The 22,658-nt window shown below is 42.5% G+C and overlaps 1 protein-coding gene and 1 long non-coding RNA gene across 2 annotated transcripts in view; one reads left to right on the forward strand and one right to left on the reverse strand.

Annotated features, from left to right (window-relative positions):
• On the forward strand, positions 1-22,416 carry LOC125132031 (uncharacterized). The gene is made up of 4 exons (XR_007136119.1): positions 1-62; positions 639-728; positions 19,523-19,661; positions 21,246-22,416. It is a non-coding gene; the product is annotated as an uncharacterized LOC125132031 (long non-coding RNA).
• Positions 3,982-22,658, reverse strand: part of ROR1 (receptor tyrosine kinase like orphan receptor 1) — a 448,217-nt gene continuing 429,540 nt past the window's right edge. The window contains exon 9 of the mRNA XM_047788808.1: positions 3,982-8,024. Within this exon, the coding sequence (XP_047644764.1) occupies positions 6,597-8,024 (1,428 nt within the window). The 3' untranslated portion in view covers positions 3,982-6,596. The remainder of the gene's footprint in view (positions 8,025-22,658) is intronic.

A 22,658-nucleotide genomic window follows, 5' to 3' on the forward strand; every position in this document is an offset into this window, starting at 1 on the left:
CTCTTCTTCCAGGCTCCATACAGTGTGGAATGCTCTGCCTGAGGAACTTGTAGATTTTTAAGGTAAGTTTTATGGTACATGAAAAGGGGGTGGTCCTGAGAACTTACAGTTTTTAAAATCTCCTCAGACACTTGCAATAATGACCTGGTTTGGCCCCCATGGTTCTGCTATAGGGCTGGCTAATCGGGTTCATTCCTGCTGCTGTCCTTGACTGATTAGTAGCTTATCCAGGGCAGTATGTTGAAAATGTTAAGGCTGAATGTGAGCTCAGCTGGGAAGCGCACCAGTGAGTGAGTAGCCACGAAGGCAAGAGGACAGAAGGGTGCGGGTGCTCTGGGTTTGCCATAGAGATGCTATGCACTCAGGGCTGCAGCCGTGTGGGGAATTGGGTTATTGTTCCCAGCTGTTCACCCCCTTCCCTGGAAGAGTCTACATCCCTGCCTGTGACTATGTGCCTTGCAGTGCCTCTCACTAGATCAAGATTCATCCAGTTCCTAAGGTCAGGTTTGACCTCAGGATTTGTGTTGATCAAGAAAACTTGAGGGGGGGATGCAATTTACAGCACGTCTGAGCAAAGCTTTACCAGGGATTGTGTCTCAGTTCTGCCTCTTGCTCTTTTCCCTGTGCCCTGAGAACAGCATGTCCTTCAGAGACCCAGAAGCAGCTGCAGCGACGGGTCCACCTCTGCTGACTGACATGGATGTGAAATGAACATTGGCCCCTGCAAGGTGAGCCACCGAGGTTTTGGAGTTATTACTGCAGCCAGGGTGACGGATACAACGAATACACTTTTTTCCAGAATGAATTCTGGAAGGACAATTATGTCCTAAACTGTCATTTTGTCTGAACATTACTTTCAGTCTTACGTGTTGACTTTTTTTTTTTTTTTTTTGGTCTTTCTACCTTTTCTAGGGCCACTCCTACAGCATATGGAGGTTCCCAGGCTAGGGGTCTAATCGGAGCTGTAGATGCCAGCCTCACCGGAGCCACAGCAACGCGGGATCCAAGCCGCATCTGCAACCTACACCAAAGCTCATGGCAACGCTGGATCCTTAACCTACTGAACAAGGCCAGGGGTCGAACCCGCAACCTCATGGGTCCTAGTCGGATTCATTAACCACTGGGCCACAACGGGAACTCCGAGTTGACTCTTAATACACTACCTAGATCATGCTGCTGGGGAGTTTCAGCTCCTTTCAAGTGATTCTAAGGTGTAGAGAGCTCGAAACCTTTCAGAGAAGTGTATTAGGATGGACCCCAATAATAACTGGAGTTCGAGGCCCAAGGACTACAATGGCTGAGCAGCCCCTGCTGTAGAATGAGGCCTGACTGCCACCTATTTCTGAAGCAAGTTCCAAGTTCTGTGGCAGGGAGAGCTGGAGCACTACTGTGGCTTTGTGCAGCTGGTTCTGTGGTTTTGCCGGTATATTGGAATTTAGTGAAGAACATACGTCCATGAAGACTGACATTTAGAGTCAATTTCCTTCAGACTGACTATCCTGTGAATTATCTTCATTTCAGCATGCTGACCTCTTGAGATAATGACCTTTTAAAAACTGTGAGTACAGTAATGTCATATCCTATTTTAACAAGGGGTCCTGGTCCTAATTTAACCATTCTTCAGTAAGAACAGCGACTAACCTGGTCACTTGGGTCCAGCAGCATGTCAGGCCTGGTCAGCAATTATCAGGGGCTTCCTGCGAATAAGCAATTCGTAGGTGCCTAGGATTCGACCAGGCATAAATTTGTTGGCAGACCGTCTCCCTGTATGTCTGTTTTTAGCCTTCCCCAGCCTGATTTCCCAGAGGATGCCATTGACCTTGAAGGCTTTGATGGTTTGAAAGGCTCTCCTTCCTCTGCGTTAACAGCGTCCTAATACTCTTGGCATTTATGATAACAACCTTCAGGTGCAGGCATATTTTGGCTGCAGAAATTTTCCTCTTATGTGTGTGCTCCCCCACCCCTTCTGCTTCTCTAATATAGCATTTCCTCCTTAGCAATTTGAACTTTTGATTGAAAAAAGAAAAGCTCTATAAATTAAGAAGAGTATGGATACCCCTCCTACTGTCCTCCCTAGAGCTTTTGGCTCTCTAAAGGCCCTGGGGAGCACAGCCTGAGCTGAGGAGCACTCCAGGCCAGCCAGCCGGGGCTGAGAGACTGCAGCTGGCAAGGGAACACAGTGGAACAAGCCACAGGTGACCACATCCGGCCAACTGGGTCAGGTTGTCACAGGAAGCTCAGGGGAGGCGGGGAGCCTCTGCAGCTGCTTCTGCTTGATGCCTTTGGGGAGCTGGGCCTTCCCTCCTCCCATGAAAGACCAGCCTATCCTTGACCTCAAGCTGCAAAACAGAGGAGAGTTATTTTAGTTGTGTTAATCATCAATGCAAGGAATTAAAAAAAAAAAAAAAGGTACACAAAGAGACCAACTCTTTTGAGCTCCATATGAAAGAAAAAGTTTTGGTTACTCTCCAAGAATGTAGGCTTGAGTGAACTAGATCAGGAGTATATTCTTGGCAAAGCCTACATACATGCTGTTACTTTTCTATCCAAGTGAACTACAAAAAAATGTAATCAACTGTCAAGTGGTTCATGCAAATGTTTTTAGTGCTGAATTCTTTTTTTGGCCACACCCATGGCATGCGGAAGTTTCCCGGTCAGGGATTGGCCCCATGCCACAGCAGTGACAAAGCTGAATCCTTATCTCCTAGGCCACCAGGGAACTCTCTGGTGCTGAATTTTGGATGCACTGAAGCTTGACTACCTTTAAGGGGACTAAAGTGACCGAAATGCTGTGCATACATTACTGATGATATAATGATCATTCTCTCACCTTCCACTCCAGGACTTTAAATTAGGCTGGTTCTGTAATTCTCCATCTTTAGACTCTGGAAGGGCTTGTTAAATGGCTGGATTTCGCCCCCAGAGTTTCTGATTCAGTATTTTGAAGTGGGACCTGAGAACCCAAAGCAGCTGGCCTGAGGCTCACACTTGGAGAACCTCTGGGGTAGGGAATCTTCTTTGAAGGTGTGTAGATAATAGAGCCCCTCTCTAATCAGTATTGAGTGGTTTGTGGGAGGCATCATCTGAGGTGGTGCTGTGAGCTTGCAGATGTTGGTGATTAGGAAATTCAGGGTAAGGCCCCAGTCCCAGAGTTGAAGGGATTGGGGCTGGTGGGAGGGGAAGTGCCTGCAGACACAAGAAGGAAACGGGAGTGAAGGGGCAGATTGAGGAATTCAAGTGAGAGGGGAGAAACCCAATCTGACACCAACTCACTGCCATGTGAAGTGATTGCTTTATTGAGTTTGATCGCTGAGGTGGTGACAAGAACTGTACCTAAAACAGATGGATAAGGCCCTGAAGGTTTTATTGTATTCCCTTCTGTGTTCAATAGCAGAAATGGACAAGTTCTTTGAACTTTGCTAATGATACTCATTTTCCTTGACAGTGTGTATTAATCGCCAGATGGGGAGCTCTTTCTTTTGGGCAAATAAGGTCATAAAGATAAGCTGTGACAATTAAATGGCCACATTTCTTTTATCAATATGGGTGGACTCTAAGTTGAACATGATAAGAGTACACAGCTTTTTCTTTTTCAGAGTTCCAAGATGACTTCTGATGTTTAAGTTCACATGGAAACATTAAGAAAAAGATGCAACTTTAAAAACCAATTCTGATATTCCATTTGCTTGTCCAGTAATTATCCAGTATATTATTTTGATTTAAAAAATTAAAATCTTGCCATATATAGGTGGGTAATATATGGCCATAAAATCACTGGGATTCTCCCTTCCACCTCTGGTCACTAGCAAAAGAATGCCCACACCTATTGTAAAAGCCTGCTTAAAAAAAAATCATTTCAGTGAAATAGCAGTAAATAGGAATTATGATTCTTCTTCCTATGAAATGTCAAACATCAGGAGAAATAATGTTAAAATTCCCAAATACCTCCATGATAGCAATATTCAGGAAATAATATTTTACAGTAAACATTTTTAATAAACAGCAGCATAAAATAATCAGTGTTTAATATCATCTCTGGTGTGTGAAATACAAATGCATATATCCCCAATATAAAATAGGCTTCTTGTCATACAATTCCATACTTGTCTATTTGGAATGCCCATAATAACAAATCAAACATTAAGTAATACAGTGATTAAATGCATGCAGTGAAAATAAGGAAAGATATGATAGGGTGAGATATCTGAATATTGCCATTATATATTTGAAGAAAATCTATATCGAGTTAAAAACAAAGCAAACAAGGAAACAGACCAGATATAAAAATGCAGAGATATATTTTCACTTCTGTGATACAAACCATAAACATAGTTTTGTGCAAAAAGGGGAAAAGATCTGAAAATAAAGTCATCTTACAAAACATGGTCAACAAAGCAGAAGATACTCTTCAGTCTGTGAAAAAAAAATACTATTTTAATACAAAAGGGACTGTGTTATGTAGTATCACAGTGCTATTATAAAATACATTATGACAAGTGGTTTTGAAATTTAGTTTGCTCACTTTAAGGACTTCAGTAATTATAAAATGTTAAAAATAAATGTTATAGTTCTTTATAAAAAACTAACTGGAATTTATTTTTTACCCATAGTAATGTTTTTCCAGAGTAGATATTTTACTGGCTCACGGAATGCTAATTTCCCTTTAAGGGACTCCTAGAAAAACTCAGATTCACTGAAATTGTGTTTACTTAAAATAATAAATATTCTTGGAAAACAATTGATTGTCGTATGATATACAAAATTGTGGTTTGAATCTTCACCATTAAACAGTTGCATAGCAACAAAAGGATACAAATATTCTCCTCTAACTAAAGTTAAGAAATGTAACTTCTGAATCAGCTTATTTATGCCATACAAATATGTCTTAATTTATCTCCCAATAAATCTGAATATAGCCAATTCTTCGAGTTCACAGTACCTATAAGTCCATGTTTGTTGTTTGAAGATTCAGTGTTTAGGAAAATTGCAAAGCATTTTCGTAAACATATTTCTTTGATTTCTCATCCTAATTGCATTACTTTTTACAAAATTGAAACGTCAACATGCTTCTTATTCTCTTACATTCTCCTCATCAAATACCATTTCCAGGAATTACTTTATATACTGTAGGTCTCTTTATAAGTCTCTTCAGCTGTAAAATAAAAAAAAAATGAGACTTTGAGACACTGTTCTTAGAAGAAAGGAGTCATTTTTTAACAAGAGAAAAATCAGTCATAACATTCCTTTCTATATAGAGCTTGAAACCCATAAGAATTCCAAGCTTGGCAAAAGATGGTTAGCAGGTAAGGCACGAGATGCACATTTGATACTTTCCCCTACCTAAGGCAAGAATAATCATGTTGCTTCTATTTACCAGCTTAAAAAATTCAATTCATGGTAATCTTTGAAGTGAGAACTCAGTACTCATGTTTTAAAAATACTGTAATGTTTTGTGGAATAGAATTCATAGTCTTTGGATTCCAACTAAGTCTATGAATAAATTGTCATAATTCTTGGTGCTGGAATAAAATCTGTGAACATCCATCAGAAAAAAAAAAAGAGAGAAACGTCAAATTAACTAGATATTTGTGTCATAGAGCTTCCTCCTTCCCCAGAGTCCGCTTACCACGAGTACCCCAATAACTTGAACTACTCATAAGAGGGAGGAGGCAAGCCCTGATAGGCTGGTCTGAGCCACACCTCTATTCTTCAATGATATTGGTCCAGGGAAGCTCCTGTGAGACTGTCTCCATGGAAACCCTTGTTCCTTTCCCATGGAGGCTGCTCTAGCCCGAGGGGCCATTTTCCTGACTGTGCTGGCTTTGGTGCCTCGTTTCTAATGCAACAAAGTGAACTGTCAACCAACAATCAATCTCGGCATCCATATCTAGCCTTCTTAGGATCTGACGCCCTATATTATTTCAAGGGCTTGCGTAAACACCCTGTGGAAAAGGCCTTCATGATCAACAGAGGAGATTCACAGAGGCACACTCTGCACCTTTCCAAAGAAGCTCTGCTGTGCAGAAGGCTCTAGGGAAACTTATACTTGTCTATGGCTCGTTTCCATCTGAGATTTTTAATTTGGCCTAAAGTTTCCTCCTTGATTTTGAACATCTCTTCCACACACACATGCATAGAGTCTAAATTGAATCAACATAATTCCTGAACATCTGTCCTGAAGAAAAGACAGCAGGTAGACAAATGCTAATGGTATGTACATTTGGGGGATAGACCAGTCATGGCGACTGAACGTGACTACACAAAGCACCCTTTGACCTTCCTTTTTGGTTTGATCCTGAATCATAAGGTTCTTTTCCTCTTCACTGGTGTGCAGTTTTCAGTACTTGAAACCAGATGTACCAATCCCAATGCCATGGCACACACCCTGATGGAGTGTTAATCCCACAATGTTTCTTTCTTTCTTTCTGGCTGGTGTCTGCCCTGCTTGGTACGACACAGTTAAACTTCACAGAAGATACTGGTTGCAATGTCTGCTAAATGAGAACCTTACTTTAATAAAAAAAACATTTGAATATAAATCTTTTCTACGACTTTCTAGTTTTTCCTGTATACCACATTTACAAAAGTCGTGCACTTTACAGTTCTGCAGAAATCATAGATTCGGTGTGTCCATGAATGTTGGCGTCTCCTAGCAAAGAGGGCTGCTTTGAGTCTATTTTGTAGGGTTTTTGGGATTTGTTGCCAAAGACGGTGATACCCATTCCACCAGGATGATTCGGAATCGACATGTGTGGTAGTAAGGGGATGTTTGCTTCCTGATTGGATCCTGAAGAAGGCAAGCTGGTCACATGCCCAGTACTAGTTGACCCACTGGCACTGCTCGGGGACCGGCTCTTGGGAGGTGGGCAGTGCTGAATCACTCTGGGAGGACCTGCCGGCTGATAGTGGGCAGCTGGAAAGGCGGCGTATCCAGGAGGTATTGGGTATCCATTGACGGGGATGAATCGCTGGTTCTGAGGTATGGGTGGGCTGATGAACCCAGCAATCTGGCCCTGTGCTGTGATACCCGGGCTCGGGAACATGTAATTGGGATATCTGGGGTTACTGAGATTACTCACTGGGCTGGCACTAAGGGATGTGGTCTGTGTGGTGGCATTTCCTCCGGAAGGGGTAGTAGAGCTGGTGTGACTCGAGAGTCCTTCCCAGGACCGAAGCCGCACGTGAATATCTTTGAACCTTGGCCTCCTGGAAGGAATCTCATTCCAGCACTCTGTCATGAGGCTGTACATTCTGGGGGGGCAGTCTTCAGAGCATGGTAACAGCTGTCGTTTTCTCACCATTTCGATCACTTCCTGGTTACTAAATCCGTAATACGGCTGGAGTCCAAAACTAAAAATCTCCCACAAGACTACCCCAAAAGACCAGATATCTGAATCAGAGGAGAATTTGCCATACATGATGGCTTCGGGGGGCATCCAGCGAATGGGCAGCAAAGACTTACTCTGTACCCTGTAGTAATCAGCAGAGTATATTTCTCTGGAAAGCCCAAGGTCTGAAATCTTTACGTGAAGCTGCTCTCCGATGAGAATATTGCGAGCCGCGAGGTCCTTATGGACAAAGAAGTGACTGGACAGGTACTCCATGCCAGCTGCAATCTGAATCGCAATGTGCAGAAAATCTCCGTGATCCAGGCTGGATTTTACTGTCCCATCTTCATCACTGCTACAGCCAACATCTGAGTGTGGGGACCGCATGATGAGGAACTCGTGGAGATCCCCCTGATTCATGTACTCAAAAAGCATACACACAGGTTGTTCCTGAGTGACAGCCCCCAGAAGGCAGACAATATTGGGGTGGTGAAGTTCGGCCATCAGGGAGGCTTCCTGTTGAAATTCTGTCCACTGCTGGGGGTTGTTATAGTCTTTCAAGGTCTTTATGGCAACTAACTGAGCATGGTCCATGCCTGGGAGATAGAGATGGCCCTTATAGATCTTTCCAAAGGCACATTCACCCAATTCTTCCATAAAACGTACAGCAGAAAGAGGCAGCTCTTTAGCCTTGCTCTGTATGAAAGAAAGGAGAAATTGTGGTTTAAATCATTTCTGAAGGCAAGGCATCCTGGCATCTAGAAGAAGAGTGGGGCATATGGAGAAAGGTTCTATAAATCAAATTAAGTACAGCATTGTACATCTAGAAATCTTTAAAGTTGTTGGCTGCAACTTAGCCATAGGCAAGTTTCTGCCCATCACTCGCCATAGCTCTCTCTCCCTACCCCTTGCTTCAACAATGGTTTCCTGCTGTGGCTTAGAATCTTGCTTCACTGAGTGTGGTCTTGAGACCAGCAACATCAGCATCAGTTGAAACTCACTACACATTCAGACTCTTGGCCCTGCTTCAGACTTAGGGAACCAGGATGGGCCTTTCACAGGACTCCAGGTGACTGAGGTCCATGTTAGAGTGTGAGAAGCACTGTTGACGAGGATATAGCCTTAAGTTTGGCACTTAGAGTACTTGTAATTTGGTGCTACCCTTGCTACACTGCTACATGATGGCCTCACTTTATTTTTTGCATTGTTTTCTACCTTTGCTTTATTTTATTTATTTTTATGGAAGTATAGTTATAGCTTTTTACAATGTTGTCTTAGTTTCAGGTATACGGCACAATGATACACACACACGCACACACTCTTTTCAGGTTCTTTTCCCTTATTGGTTATTACAAGATATTGAGTAACGTCCTTGCGCCGTACAGTATGTCCTTGTTGGTTATCCATTTTACATATAGTCATGTGTACCCGTCAGTCCCAAACTCACACTTTAACCCTCCCCCCCCTTTCCCCTTTGGTAACCGGAAGTCTATTTTCTATGTCTGTAAGTCTGTTTCTGTTTTGTAAGTTCATTTGTATCCTTTTCTTAGATCCCACATGTAAGTGAGGCCATCCCATTACTTTTAGTTGAATAGGTCTCCTCATTGTCCACACGCGAACACCCTGCACATTCTTGCCTAATGCCTTTGTTTCTCCAGTGTTTTCCTATTTTTAAGGTATCTGTTGAGCTAAAAGCCAGAGAAACTAAAACAAAAGGCTGTCCTGAGGTGCTCGCAGGAGAGGAGGGGAGGCATGGAATGTGCTCCTCTCTATTTCCGGAATCCTTGCTCTGAAACTCTCCCTGACCAGCCTGGTCTTTGTTTCCTGGAACCCTTCTGGCTTTGCAGTGTAAACGCTGCTACATGCAGGATGCACGGCGATGGCTGGTTACATATAGGACCTCTGCAGCCAGACCATTCACGTTTGAATCCGGGGTACAGTATTTAACCACTCGGTGCCTCGTTTCCCTCATCTATCAAACAGGATGGTAATAACTGTGCTTATCTCATAGGTTTCTTATCAATTTTTAATAAGTTAACATTTGTCAAGTGTTCCGCATGATGCTTGGCATATGGGAAGTGCTATTTAACATTTAGCTATGACTACTTTGTTGTTGCTGTACTTTTTATGAATATATTTTTTTCCTCTTAGATTTCAGTTTTTTTTGAAGGGAGCCATTGTCCTTCAAACCAATGACTATCTCTACAGTTTTGCAAGTAGGTTGTTTACTGATTGGCCTTAAAACGAACAAGAGAAAGCATCTAACTCGCCAGAAAAATAAGTATTAAATTGTGACATTTGATCCTGATGGTAACGTCTGTCATGTGTTTTTACCATTTTTTTGAAATTCACCTCAAATCTATTCTGTTGTTTAATCTAGTTTTTTAGGGAAAAAGGTCATAAAAGCAATGCATTTTTACATGAACTGATTTTGAAAGTAATCCCTTTTAAAGGCACTTTAAATACTTATTTTTTAGAAAAAGAATACTGCTGTGTGTATCCCAATTGAAGCTGACAATTTTGCAAATACATATGGAATTCAGGGCTCTCTGTACAGAGTTTAAAAAAACAGTTCAGAAAATTAAGGGAAAAATTTCTCTAATCCAAACTCAACTAATCTAGAATTCACAATGATTAGCTCTGTTTTAGGCTGATATTTTCCAGGGCAAAATGCCCATTAACCTAATTATAAGTATAAATAAACTCATAGCAAAATACCCACTTAAAAGGACAAAATAGAATTGAGGATTTTAAAACAATAATCCTCCATGCAAATAATATTTCTTATACATACATCTCACTAATTTGTTAAAGTAGACTTTATAGGGTTTGTATTTGTAAGTATTTAGATTTGTCTCATATGTATAAATGTATTTATAAATGTCTTACAGTAGAGTTACTTACGCTGAAAGTAATGGCAACTCATTGCTTTAAACATTCAGGAAATTAAAGCTTAGTAATCCAGCCCTATTAATTATAGTATTGTTTGTAATAGACTAGAAATAACCTAAATGTCTACTTAGTGAAGACTGATTGAGTTAATTGTGGTGGAGCTAGTAAGTCGATATTATACAGTTACAAGAACCAATGCAGACACCTTCTATGTAGACACTTTCTATGTACTGATAGGGAAAGAGCTCCAAAATTCTATTCCTACAAAAATAAAAAGCAAAAGAAGAGTAAAATATTGTATGCTACTTTTGTGTGAAAGAGGAAGCTGAAAGAATAAATGTATTTCTACTTCTTTCCATAGGCATCAGGAAACTTGAAAGGGTACTCAGGAAACAGTAGAGGTTACTGGGAGAGCTTGGAGGTGAGAACTAGGAGGAAGGAGGCAGAGGTAGGAGATTTTTCACTTTAAATTTTTTATACTTTAAATTTTATACTTTTTTATACTTTAAATGTTTTATACTTTTTATGCTTTACATTTTTTATACTTAAAATTTTATACTTTAAATTTTTTGAAACAGGTGAATACATTACCAGTTCCCAAAAGTGAATAATTTAAAAACATGCGACCAATCTTCCTATCTGACTGCATCCAGGCAATTTCTGCAATCACAATTCCATTACTATTTTTCCTTTTGGGTCTGGATTCTGTGGGTGCCATGCAGTTCCTTTGAGGAACAGAATGTGGATGATGGGGAAAGTAACCAGATGAACCAACCCCACTTTTTCAGTCTTGCAGCCCACGGACGATTGCGTTTTTGTGGCCAAGGTGAATTTTTCCCACATGGTGTTCAGATAGGGGTTTCCATTAGAACATTTCCTAAATGAATCCAATTTATGTGAAAGTCCTTTGAATGGTATGGTAGTTATTACTTACTTTTCGACCTAAACAGAATCCCCATGCTTTTGGTGATTAGAGAAATGTAAGGGTCTGAATAATAAACTACTTTTGAGGGAAAGTGGGCATTAGGAATTAAACACAAGGAATATTACACTGCTCTAAAGAGGAGTTAAGACTCCCCCCACCCCCATCCTCTGCTGAGGCTAATCCATAGGCAGTGTGGGGTAATTCAAACCATGTGATCTTTGGACTCATACAAATCTGAATCCACATCTTGGACCTGCTGCTTCCTATGAATAATAGTTAACATCTATATAGGACTTACTATGTGCCAGGCACTGATCTTCTTTTTAAAAAAAATTTTAGTGGACTATAGTTGACTTAAAATATATTAACTTCAGGGGTACAGCAAAGTGAATCAGTTGCCCATATATCCATTCTTTCTCCCCTGTAAGTTATTACAGAATATTGAGTAAATTTCCTTGTGGTATACCATAGGTCCTTTTTAGTTATCTATTTTCTAGATACTAATGTGTACATGTCAATCCCATCCTCCTAATTTAACCCTCCCCACCACGGTTTTCCAGATGGCAACTATAAATTTGATGGAGAAATCCTTGAAGTTGTTTCCATTTTATAAATAAGGTCTTTTGTGTCATTTTTATTAGATTCCACATGTAAGCGATATCTTATGATACGTCTTTCTCATGTTCTAAGCACTGAAATATGAACGCATTTACTACAGCCATCCTGTGGAATAGGTCCTATACACTAGGTGGCTGACCATGGCTGAGTCTCTTAACTTTTCTGAACCTCTATTTCCATATCTATGAAATAATATGATATCTAGCTTCCATAATTACAGTAGGGATGAAATGCAACAATGTCAATGTCTGAAAGTAATTTCCACCTAATAAGGGCTCTATAAATCAATTTTATTATCCTTCTTAGGGAAATAATCCAGAAAGTGGCGTCAAGCAAATGATTCAGATCCACCTACAGCTTTAAATCATTCCAGAGAGTTTTCTACAATTCTATGTTAGAAAAAAATGTTTCAGTTTCTTCTTGTTCATCTTTCTCCATTCCCCTGTAGCTGTTTTTTTTTTTTTTTTTTTTTTTTTTTTTAATGCTTTGACAACGACAGAGCTTGTGAGCTGGAGGGTGGGGAGAAACTTGAGCGGCCTAGAGCCTGCTCCTCAGAGGATTCTGGGAGATGGCGGATGGAGGCGGAAGGAACAAAAACCCACGCGGAAGCGTGAATGGTGGGAAAGGGAGGAAGGTGGCCAAACTCGTGGAAGAGAAGAGGAGAGGGACAGGACCTTGGTGCTGGCCTGACATGTGGCCCCGGGGGGGGGGGCTTCCTGGCTAAGAAGACCGGCTGCATTCCCCTGCACTGAGGTAAGCAACTTGGTTTTCTGGTATTCGCCTTTGGAAGAAGAACTCCTACTCTTGCCATTTTCAAGATGGAGAAAGAGGCTTAGAAGAGTGTGAGAATTTTTAGGAGAGCCAACACTGCTACATGTGCATGTACAAGGCCTTCTGTTTGAAACCTGAGAAACCTGCTGGCCAGCAACCCCAGTTTGACACAGCACATCTCTGGAGGCTCAGCCTGGGGGCTGTCACCTTGCAGGGGTGGGAGGTCAGCCTTTTTGGTGTGTGGTCACTCTGCGAAATGATAATTGTTCGTCTTTCTCCCTCTCCAGACCCACGAAACAGTCCGTTGTGACCCCAAGCGTGTCCCGTCCTAGTTCACTCATAGCCAGTGGGCCAGACAGCATATAGTCCTGACTCCTCCCCAGCAGATAGAAGAAAGGAGTGGTTCCCCAGAGCTAGTCATAACCAAATTTGGGGATGTGCTTGGGAAAGAAGCACAGAAAGCAACTAAAACGGCAGATTCCACAAAACCTTTCCTTGGAACACCTGCGCAGCAGCAGGCATAGAAATACCCAGAAAAAAAAAAAAAAAAAGGCAGCTCAGAGCTTGGTTTCAGGGGAACAATTTACACAGTGATTTGCATTTTTTAAATGCTCAAGTTATTTGGTACAAATGAGTCTTAACTATAGACTCATTTTCAAATTTTACATAAATCCTGAACTGGTTAAAAAATCATAAAAACCCTTAAAGAAGCAGTCAGTAGACTGTATGGTGACGGCAGGAAATTAGCTGTATTGTTGAGGAACAGATGGTTTACATTATACAAACCCTTTAGGCTCAACTTGTTTAGGTCTGGCATATTGTAAATTATATTTTAGTAATGAAAGTGAAATGACCTCTGCTTGACCTCAAGTGGGGTTTGTCTGTTTGAACCAATGTAGTGGAAAACTATGAAAGAAAATGAAGTCATAAAGTTTTGGCAGTTCAATTTTGGCTCATTTCAAGTTAAGGGGTTATAAATCTGTTTAGTTTTTGTTTGACAAGTATTTGTCATACAGGGATGTACAAAATGTAAAGAAGTGTAAAATACACATGCGGCACGATGCCAAAGTAAACCAAGTACAAAGGAAAATTGGAATGAATGGGGTCCTGGGCTCCTATCTCTTTATCACTCCATCCATTAGTTGAATGACAAGATGGGCTCCGTTTATTATATGCTGCAAGGCAATTAAGTACCTTAAACCTGAAACAGGCTTTCAGTTTCAATGTTAACATTTTTACTTTTCAAAGTAAACACACATCTGCCTCAGTGTGGTTTTTAAAAATGATATAATTGTGGGGAGGGGAGAGAAATCGAAGTTGATGGAGAAGTTGATACATGGTTGTAAAATCCGGTTGCTGCGTCTTCCCTTAGAAATTTTTGAAGAGCAACTGCAGGCGAGTTTCAGTGAACTCTTCACAGAAGGAAAATGCAGGGAGACCATTTTAAATGTGAGTCCTATAGGAGCACCGGGGTCCTGTCGAACCAGCTGCTAGAGAGGCCAGGTGGATGTTGGTGGCATCTCGCACCTGAGCGAGGAATACTAAGTGGAGATGTGTGTCCCTTTTTGATCCATTAGCTTTAGGAATGAAAGCAATGAACCAAGGTAGAGTTTTTTTTTTTAATTCATAACTATGTAGATGGCAGATGGATAAGCAGGACAGACTCGGTGACTTTATCTCCTCCCACCTTTGGGAAGTTACACCTTAGGTGATAATACACTTGAAATGACTCCTCTGGGTGACACAGCTTGTGGCTAACCTGCCATTTCCTGCTCGCTTTACCACAGTGATTACCCCAGGAAATGAGGTGAGGATTTGGGGATGGCCAGCAACATTTGAGTGCAGCCTGGATCCTGCTCTGTGACTTTTCACTTCTAACCTGAACAGGGTATGATTGATTGCTCTACTTTTGAGTCTAACTTGAAGTCGACACGCAGATAAAAAGCAGAGCTACAGGAGGGTGGAGGATTTCCGGGACAGGAAGTTGGCCCAACAGCAGGTGCTGGAAAAGGACTGAAGTTCACATTCCTACAATGGACCCAAACCTCCCCCTAGGGTCCTTACAGCCCTCATGCCCTAAGACCCCTGCCCTTTTACAAATTTCTCTCTCTCTCTTTTTTTTTTTTTTTTTTTGGCCATGCCCATGGCGTGTGGAAACACCCATGCCAGGGATCAAACCCGCACCTCACCAGTGACGCAAGCTGCTGCAGTGACAACACCGGATCCTTAATCTGCTAATCCACAAGGGAACGCCACCCAAATCTCTTTTTCTGTACAACTGCCCATTCTAGCTGGACACAAGTATCTGCAGGAGATGAGCAGGTCCCACACAGTGGCATTTGTCCTCCGCCATATTAAAGGAATAATGACATAGATCTTGGCCCTATGCAAATGAGGGGGGTATTTGGAATAATAGGAGGATATTACCAGGTTTCTCTTAAGGAGCACAGTTTTCTCTGAGAATTGTGTTGCCTGGGGAACTTACTCTCTGAATCTCAAGTACTGACCTGCAGAGTCTATACCAGGGCAGGAACTGAACCCCCCAACCCCCCAACCCCAGAGCGCTTGTTAAATCACACATTGCTAGACTTTGCTCCCAGAGTTTCTCATTCTCCAAGTCAGATTCTGCAGTTCTGACAAGTTCCCAGGGTATGAGGATGTTTCAGGACTGGACTGAATGAGAGAAGCCAGGAAAAAAATGAATATGACAGAAAGAAAGGAAGGGAAAGAAAGAAGGAAGGAAGGAAAGGAAAAAAGAAAGAAAGAAAGGAAAGAAAAAGAAAGAAAGGAAGGAAGGAAGGAAGAGAAAGCGGAAGGAAGAAAGAAAAGGAAGGAAGGAAGAAAGAAGGAAAAAGGAAGGAAGAAACGAACAGACTTTCTGGATCAGACAATTACTGAATTTCTAGTCCCTGCTCCTGGCATGGTGAATGACCACAGTGTGTCTGCAGAATGCAGTTAAGCAATTCTGACTTATGTAAGACAGAGATAACACTCTTCAGTAGATGCTTTAGAAATGCTAGCTAGAAAAAAAATGTAAGAACCATCAACTGGTAATATATGCTGCATGGCTACTGTCTTAGAGAGATTCATGGTTTTAAAATAGAAATCCCTCTGTCGCTTGGGCCTTATTATCAGTTTATTCTGTCTTCATGTGCAGGCATTTATGTGGGATATATTTTCATAGCTGGTTACATCAGTCCATTGATACTGTATATACTGTGTACCAAAGAGTATATACACAGAATAGTATATGAGAAACTATGCAAGAATCATGAGGAGGGCATAGCCTCTATCTTAAATGTTTGTAATCTGAGTTTAATAGTAGCTACCATGTATTGAATACTCACCATGTGCCAGACATTGAGATCATAACAATAGCTACAATGTGTGTGTGTGTATTGGGGGGATGTTTATGTGTTAGACTATAAGTACTTTACATATATTAATTCGTTTCATCCCATCATAACCCCATGAAATTGATACTAGGACTATTAGCCCCATTTTACAGATGCAGAACCTGAGGAACAGAGTGGTTAAGTGATCCCACAACTAGTAGCTTGTAAATTCAGACCCCCGAGTCTGTCTTCCTCATGACTCCGCTACAGACCCTTCAGGCTCTCTCTGTGCTTCATGTATCAACCCATTTAATCCTCATCACAAATCCGTGAGATCCATGCTGTGATTTCCACCTTGCATCAGTGGATAAGCAATGAGATCCTACTACACAGCACAGGGAACTGTATCGAGTCTTTTGGGATAGGTCATGATGGAAGATAACCTAAGAAAGAGAATGTATATATATGTACGACTGGGTCACTTTTCCGGGCCGCAGAAAATGACACAACATCATAAATCAACTATACTTCAATAAAACTGGAAAAAATGAAAACAAAAGGAAATTAAGGCATTCACTGGTTCAGTAGCTTGCCTAGGAAAGCCCAGCTATTCAGTGCTGATGCCAAGATTTGGCTCCAACTATGTCTGGCTCCAAAGCTGGAGCATTTTTCTGGGAAGAAGGGGTAGTTTTCCTCTGATTCTCAGCGGGCGCCACAATTTTAAAAGCGTGAGGCCCAGTGGTATTAAAGTGGAATATTAAGGTGTAATTGCTCTTTGGTGTCTGATGACCTAGACCTTAACTCTGGTTGATCCTTTGCTGCTCCCATTAGTAGACTGGAATGAGTGAACGAAACCTTTCAATAGAAGCCTTTACCTGAGTTGCACACAAAAGCCCAGACACTATGTGAAATTGTGAATTTTTCTTAGTATCTGGACTTGGCTGTTGATAGGAATCTGCTTGACTCTAAAGTCTGTTTTCCTCTCTTATGCCTTTTACTGGTTCTTAGGTAAACAGTATTAGAATTGTGAAACAATTGATTCCACTCACAAACGGAAATGATTACATTCTGAAAGCTTAAAGGCCGTGGCCATTTTATTTTGGGAGGTCATGGACATTTTCAAAGACTGCAGCTGAACTAAGTGCCTTCTGGCTTGTGCAGTCAAATTCTAGAGGGGGTTCAACCAATAGCTTGCCACATTTGCTCAGAGTTCAGCCGCACTTCTCTGGAAGTGATTTAACTTCAGAAACAGCTCTTTTCTCTATAACGTAACTTTCTAATAGTTAGTTTGAATGTCTCGTGGTGACCAGGGTTGATTCTGCGGTGGAGTTATTTTATAATGTCAGTGGGAGAGGTTCTGGTTCTATTCTGTCTGAAAATAGGCAGAATAGATGCCAGTAATTTTAATGTCAGCGTGAGCCACCATGGCCTCATTACTCGGGCTTGTGTGTTTCAGTCAGCCCAAAAATTAAGGCAGTAGAGTGAAATGGGGACCACTTGGGCTCTGGACCTGGGCAGACCTGGGTTCGAGTTTTGGCCCTGCCACTCACTAGCTTTATGATTTGGGGCAAACTCTTAATCTCCAGCCCTGGTTTTCTCACCCCCAAATCAGGCTCAAGCTAGTACCAGCTTCAAAAGGTTATTATGAAGATTGTATTGAACCATATGATCCAGTAATCCCACTCCTGGGCATCTATCCAGACAAAACTTCCATTCAAAAATATATATGCACCCCTATATTCACAGCAGCACTATTCACAATAGCCAAGATACGGAAAAAACCTAAATGTCCGGCAGATGAATGGATTAAGAAGATGTGGTACATACACACAATGGGATACTACTCAGCCATGAAAAGAACAAAATAATGCCTTTTGCAGCAACATGGATGGAACTAGAGAGTCTCATACTAAGTGAAGTAAGTCAGAAACCATATGATAGCACTTGTATGTGGAATCTAAAATATGGCAGAGATGAACCTATCTATAGAACAGAAGCAGACTCACAGACTTAGACAGCAGACTTATAGTTGCCAAAGGGAGGGGCGGAGGGAGTGGGAGGGACGAGGAGTTCAGGTTTAATGGATGCAAACTGTTATATTTAAAATGAAGAGACAAGGAGGTGCTGCTGTGTAGCACAGGGAACCATGTCCAACCACTTGTGATGGAACATGATGAAAGATAATATGAGAAAGAGAGTAGGTATAGATGTAAGACTGCATCGCTTTGCTGTACATTGATAGAAATTGATAGAATTTCTGCAATCATTGCAGAAATTGATAGAACAATGTAAATCAACTATAATAAAAAAATAAATTGCCAGGTTTTATTTAAAAAAACATAAAGACTGTATCGAGATAATGCATGTGAAGTACTTTCGCTTATTCATAATATCCATTTATAACATATCTATTTATAATACTCATGTTCCCTAGAAGTAAAGCTTCTATAGATGTAGGTTTAAGCTGAGCTCTGTACTGGGCAGTCCCTCAGTCCTCACTATCAGACCCCCTCTGCCCAGAGGGATTTTATCCAGGGTGTGAACAGGATGTGGGCCAGAGGATCTGTGCTAACTGAATGGACACAGGCAGAGCAGAGCTATCAAACAGGCTACCTCCATAATCTTCTCTCTGATTCCACTGTCCTCACCCCAGTTAATGCTGTGAGCTGTTGGATCCTATAGCTTCCTCCAAAGCCCACATAATCCTGTACACAGCATTTGGTGGTTGATGAAAAAGTTTGTGATTGTGCATGTTTATAGCATCACTGCAACAAAAATAATAGTAGCTTCTAGCTGTTGACCTGTGAGGTGTCAGACCCATTATCGTGAAGGGTCAGAAACATCTCCTTTGGAACAGATTGGTGGTTTGCTAAGGGGCTGGCAAAATGAGGAAAGGGAGCCAAAAGGTACAAGCTTCCAGCCAGAAAATATGTAAGTCGGCATTCCCCTTGTGGCTCAGTGGTTAACAAAGCCAACTAGCATCCATGAGGTTGTGGGTTCCATCCCGGGCCTTGCTCAGTGGGTTAAGGATCCGGCGTTGCCGTGAGCTGTGCTGTAGGTTGCAGATGCGGCTCGGATCCCACACTGCTGTGGCTGTGCTGTAGGCCAGCAGCTGCAGTCCTAATTCGACCCCTAGCCTGGGAACCTCCACGTGCCACAGGTGCGGCTCTAAAAAGACAAAAGACCAAAAAAAAAAAAAAAAAAGTAAGTCATGGGGATGTAATGTTTAGCATGGTAATTACCAGTTCGTAACACTATATCACATGTTTGAAAGTTACTAAGAGTCAACCTTAAAAGTTCTCATCAGGAGAAAAAAATTGTAACTATGTATGATGGCAGATGTTAGGTAGGCTTACATAGGTTAATGATCTGGCTTTTCGCTGTGGCATTGCTGGTTCGATCCCCAGCCTGGCCCAGGGGGTTAAGGATCCATGGTTGTCACAGCTGTGGCATTGGTCACAGCTGTGGCTTGGATTTGATCCCTGGCCTAGGAACCTCCCAATGCCGTGGGTGCAGCCGAAAAAGAAAAAAAACAATTGAATCCGTATGTTATATGCCAGAAACGAAGGTAATGTCTGTCAATTATACCTCAGTAAAAACAAATTAATTTAAAAATGTCTCTTTTATGTGCTCTTTGTTTCCTTGTTTTACAGATGAGAAACAAAGCGCTCATGGACAGTAAACACTGGAGCCAAGATTTGTAATTGCATCTCTCTGCCTCCAAATTCCTGATCTTTGAAGAACATCCTACCGCCTCCCAGAAATAAACTAAGAGCAAATGTGGCTGGAAAGGTACGTTAGGCCTAGAGAGTATGGGCTCCTGGGTGCTTGGAGGAAGAACTTTATAACCTGAGATTTGGTCCTTCCAGATTGGGGAGTCATGATGTCAAGTGGGAGTGAAAGCAAGGCCAGAGGATGAGATCAGCGAGAGAGAGATAGAGAGAGAGAGAGAGAGAAGGGAACTCTGACAGATGTCAGAGAAGGCCCCCACTTGGGGAAATAAAAGAAGAATGGGTCAAGGAAACAGGAGGAGATAGGAGGAGAGCCAAGAGAAAAAGTATTTCAAGATGGTGGTTAAGCATCTCACAAGCCCCAGAGAAATTAAAGAGGATGAAGACTTGGAAAGGTCACTGAATTAAATTACATCACTGATGGCTCCTCAGAGGCTATGTCAATAGAATGATGCGCTCAGAAGCCTTGGAGACATTGGCTTGAAAGGGTGAATGGGAAAGTTATTGAGGATGTTGTCACACTAAGTGTAGTGACATTGGCTAAGGACGCAGGGTTTCAAAGGGGCGGGCAGGCCCCAGCAGGGAGTTTTTCATGGGAGCCTGCGGCTCGCAGAAGGGACAGGCCCAGAGAATATGATCAAGTGTCAGTACCCTCAGCAGCTACCTTGGCTGGAAAGGAAAAGGAGAGGAGTCTGGAAGCGAAGAAACAGAGGCGCTGGCAAGAGACAAGGGTTAGTTGAGACATAAAATAGAGCCACCACTTTTAGAAAGTTGTAGGCAGGTCCTGCTTTCTCCCCCATTTCCTTGGATCAGCCAGGAGCTGCAGGAGTTTGACCCACAGGCCTGTTCAGGCTTTGGCTGTAGCCCCGGATTCTCAAACTCTTCCTCCCTTTAACCTCTCTGCGGGCCTACACCCCACGTAATTGGGTCCCATAGGGAAGAATAGAACTGGGCTCCCCCTGAGCTTGAGGGGGACGCTCTGCCCCCCTTTCTAACGCCCCATGAGGCAAGCCCACGGCTTTCCTCACCGAGGCTGTTCTGTGTTTCAGACGTGACAGTTGGGGCGGGTAGACGGGAAAGCAAAGAGTCAGAGAGGGTTTCCAGGCTTCTTGGAAAAGGTTCATTTTCCACAGTACTTAAAAAAAAAAAACCAACCTACTCAGATTGTAACATTTGTAATGCAAGATAGAAAAATCCTCCTTAGTTCCTGCATCACCAGAGTACTGTCAGTAGATTTTAAAGATGGAAAGGACAGTGCATTATCTAATCCAACTGAACGGTTTGAGACTTTTGGCTGAACAGAAGACAAGGAAAACAAACTGTCCTTTGCATGGACACAATCAACTTCTTTCTCTGGACAGCTGAGAAAATTGAGACCCAGGGAGGCAATCGGGCTTCTCGGGGTCACAGGGCCAGTTAGAGGTGGAGCCCGGGGCTGGGGGGTGCCGTCATGTCTATTTCCTGGCTCTGCAAGGCTGAGAGTTCATGTGCCTCCCTGGTCCGAGGGCTTCCCTTCCCAACAGATCAGAAGGAGACTCGTGCCCCATCAAAAGTTTTAGCTTCCAACGGCACCGACCACCTCTCTGGGGACTCAAGCCAGGTCCTATCAGCCAATCTGTCTGTCTGTCTCTTGTCCTCTCTGAAGGGTATGGATTTCTCGTCTCCAGAGGAGCCTCTTCTTAATCCAAACACTCAGGAGGCGGGAAGGGGTGTGTCAACTCAGCTCAGCAAGTGGAGAGAGATGGAAAGAGATAGCTGAAACCCTGAAAAGCACATCCATTTGGATGAATGAGAATGAGGCCACGGCAGACCAGCTTCGACCTCTTGCATCCCAGCCTCCAAATATCCTTTTGATGTTTACTCTGGGAGGGCGTTGTTTTCAGGATTCCCTCCGCCTCTTACTTTCTTATGTGTGTCCCTTCCTTTTAGATTTTATAGGTACATGTAATATTTATGTGTCGGTGACCTCTCAAAGCAGTTTTAGAGATTGACTGTTTACATTTAGGAATTTTCTTTAAGGTCTACAAAATCCTTTGTGCTTTTTCCAGGAAAGGCACTCTGTCAGAACCAAAACAAACAGCTGAATAACTCACATTTGATTGGGGCCAAATCTCTTAGGAGAGTAAAAAGAAAAAAAAAAAAAAGTTAGCCTTTGTTTTTGTTGTTTCCTTTCCCCGCCTCGATCTGGTCGCATCATCTCGAGCCCTTGCTGCTTCCAAACTGATTAAGGATTGCTTTAAAGCTAAGGTCGAATCCTTGTATGGGAGAAACCTTGACCCTGGGAGATTTTGCGAGGCACATTTCGGGAAGGATCTAGCAATGAGGAAAAACCGTGTCTTCCGAAAAATGTATCCAAGTGTATTTTACATGTGTCTCCATGACCATGGAGGATAAGAGGACTGTTAGGGCTCTGACCAAATTCCTCGGGTCCTTGGCAGGACCTCGGCTGTGTAATTCAGGCTTAGGACTGTTATCCGGGCCTCTTCAGAAGGTCTGTCCCAAGCCGATGATGTCGGTGGTTCGTGCTCAGCCCAAACAGAGTCATATTTAGCTGTTTGCCTGACTCCCCAGGTCCCCTTCCCAGCATGACTTGCTCTGTGAAAAAAAGTTATGGGGTCTGGCAAGCACAAGGGCCTTCCCTAGAGCTGAAAAGGCCTCTTCCCATGTTACTGCTTGTCCTAGCTCTTTGACCTTAGGCAAATTCCTGGACTGGCTGGAGTCACAGTTACCCTGGTTGTCACTGAGACTGGCTGAGTGATAATAAGACCTACCTTCTGTCATAGGTGGGAGGATTAAGTGAGATAATGACTGTACAACTCCTGGAAGAGTTCCTGATCATTTCTTTTTTTTCTTTTTTTTTCTTTTCTTTTTTTTTTTTGCTATTTCTTGGACCACTCCTGCGGCATATGGAGGTTCCCAGGCTAGGGGTCTAATCGGAGCTGTAGCCACCAGCCTACGCCAGAGCCACAGCAACTCGGGATCCGAGCCGCGTCTGCAACCTATACCACAGCTCACGGCAACGCCGGATCGTTAACCCACTGAGCAAGGGCAGGGACCG

This window comes from Phacochoerus africanus, chromosome 8, assembly GCF_016906955.1.
Source record: "Phacochoerus africanus isolate WHEZ1 chromosome 8, ROS_Pafr_v1, whole genome shotgun sequence".
Taxonomy (NCBI): Eukaryota; Metazoa; Chordata; class Mammalia; order Artiodactyla; family Suidae; genus Phacochoerus; species Phacochoerus africanus.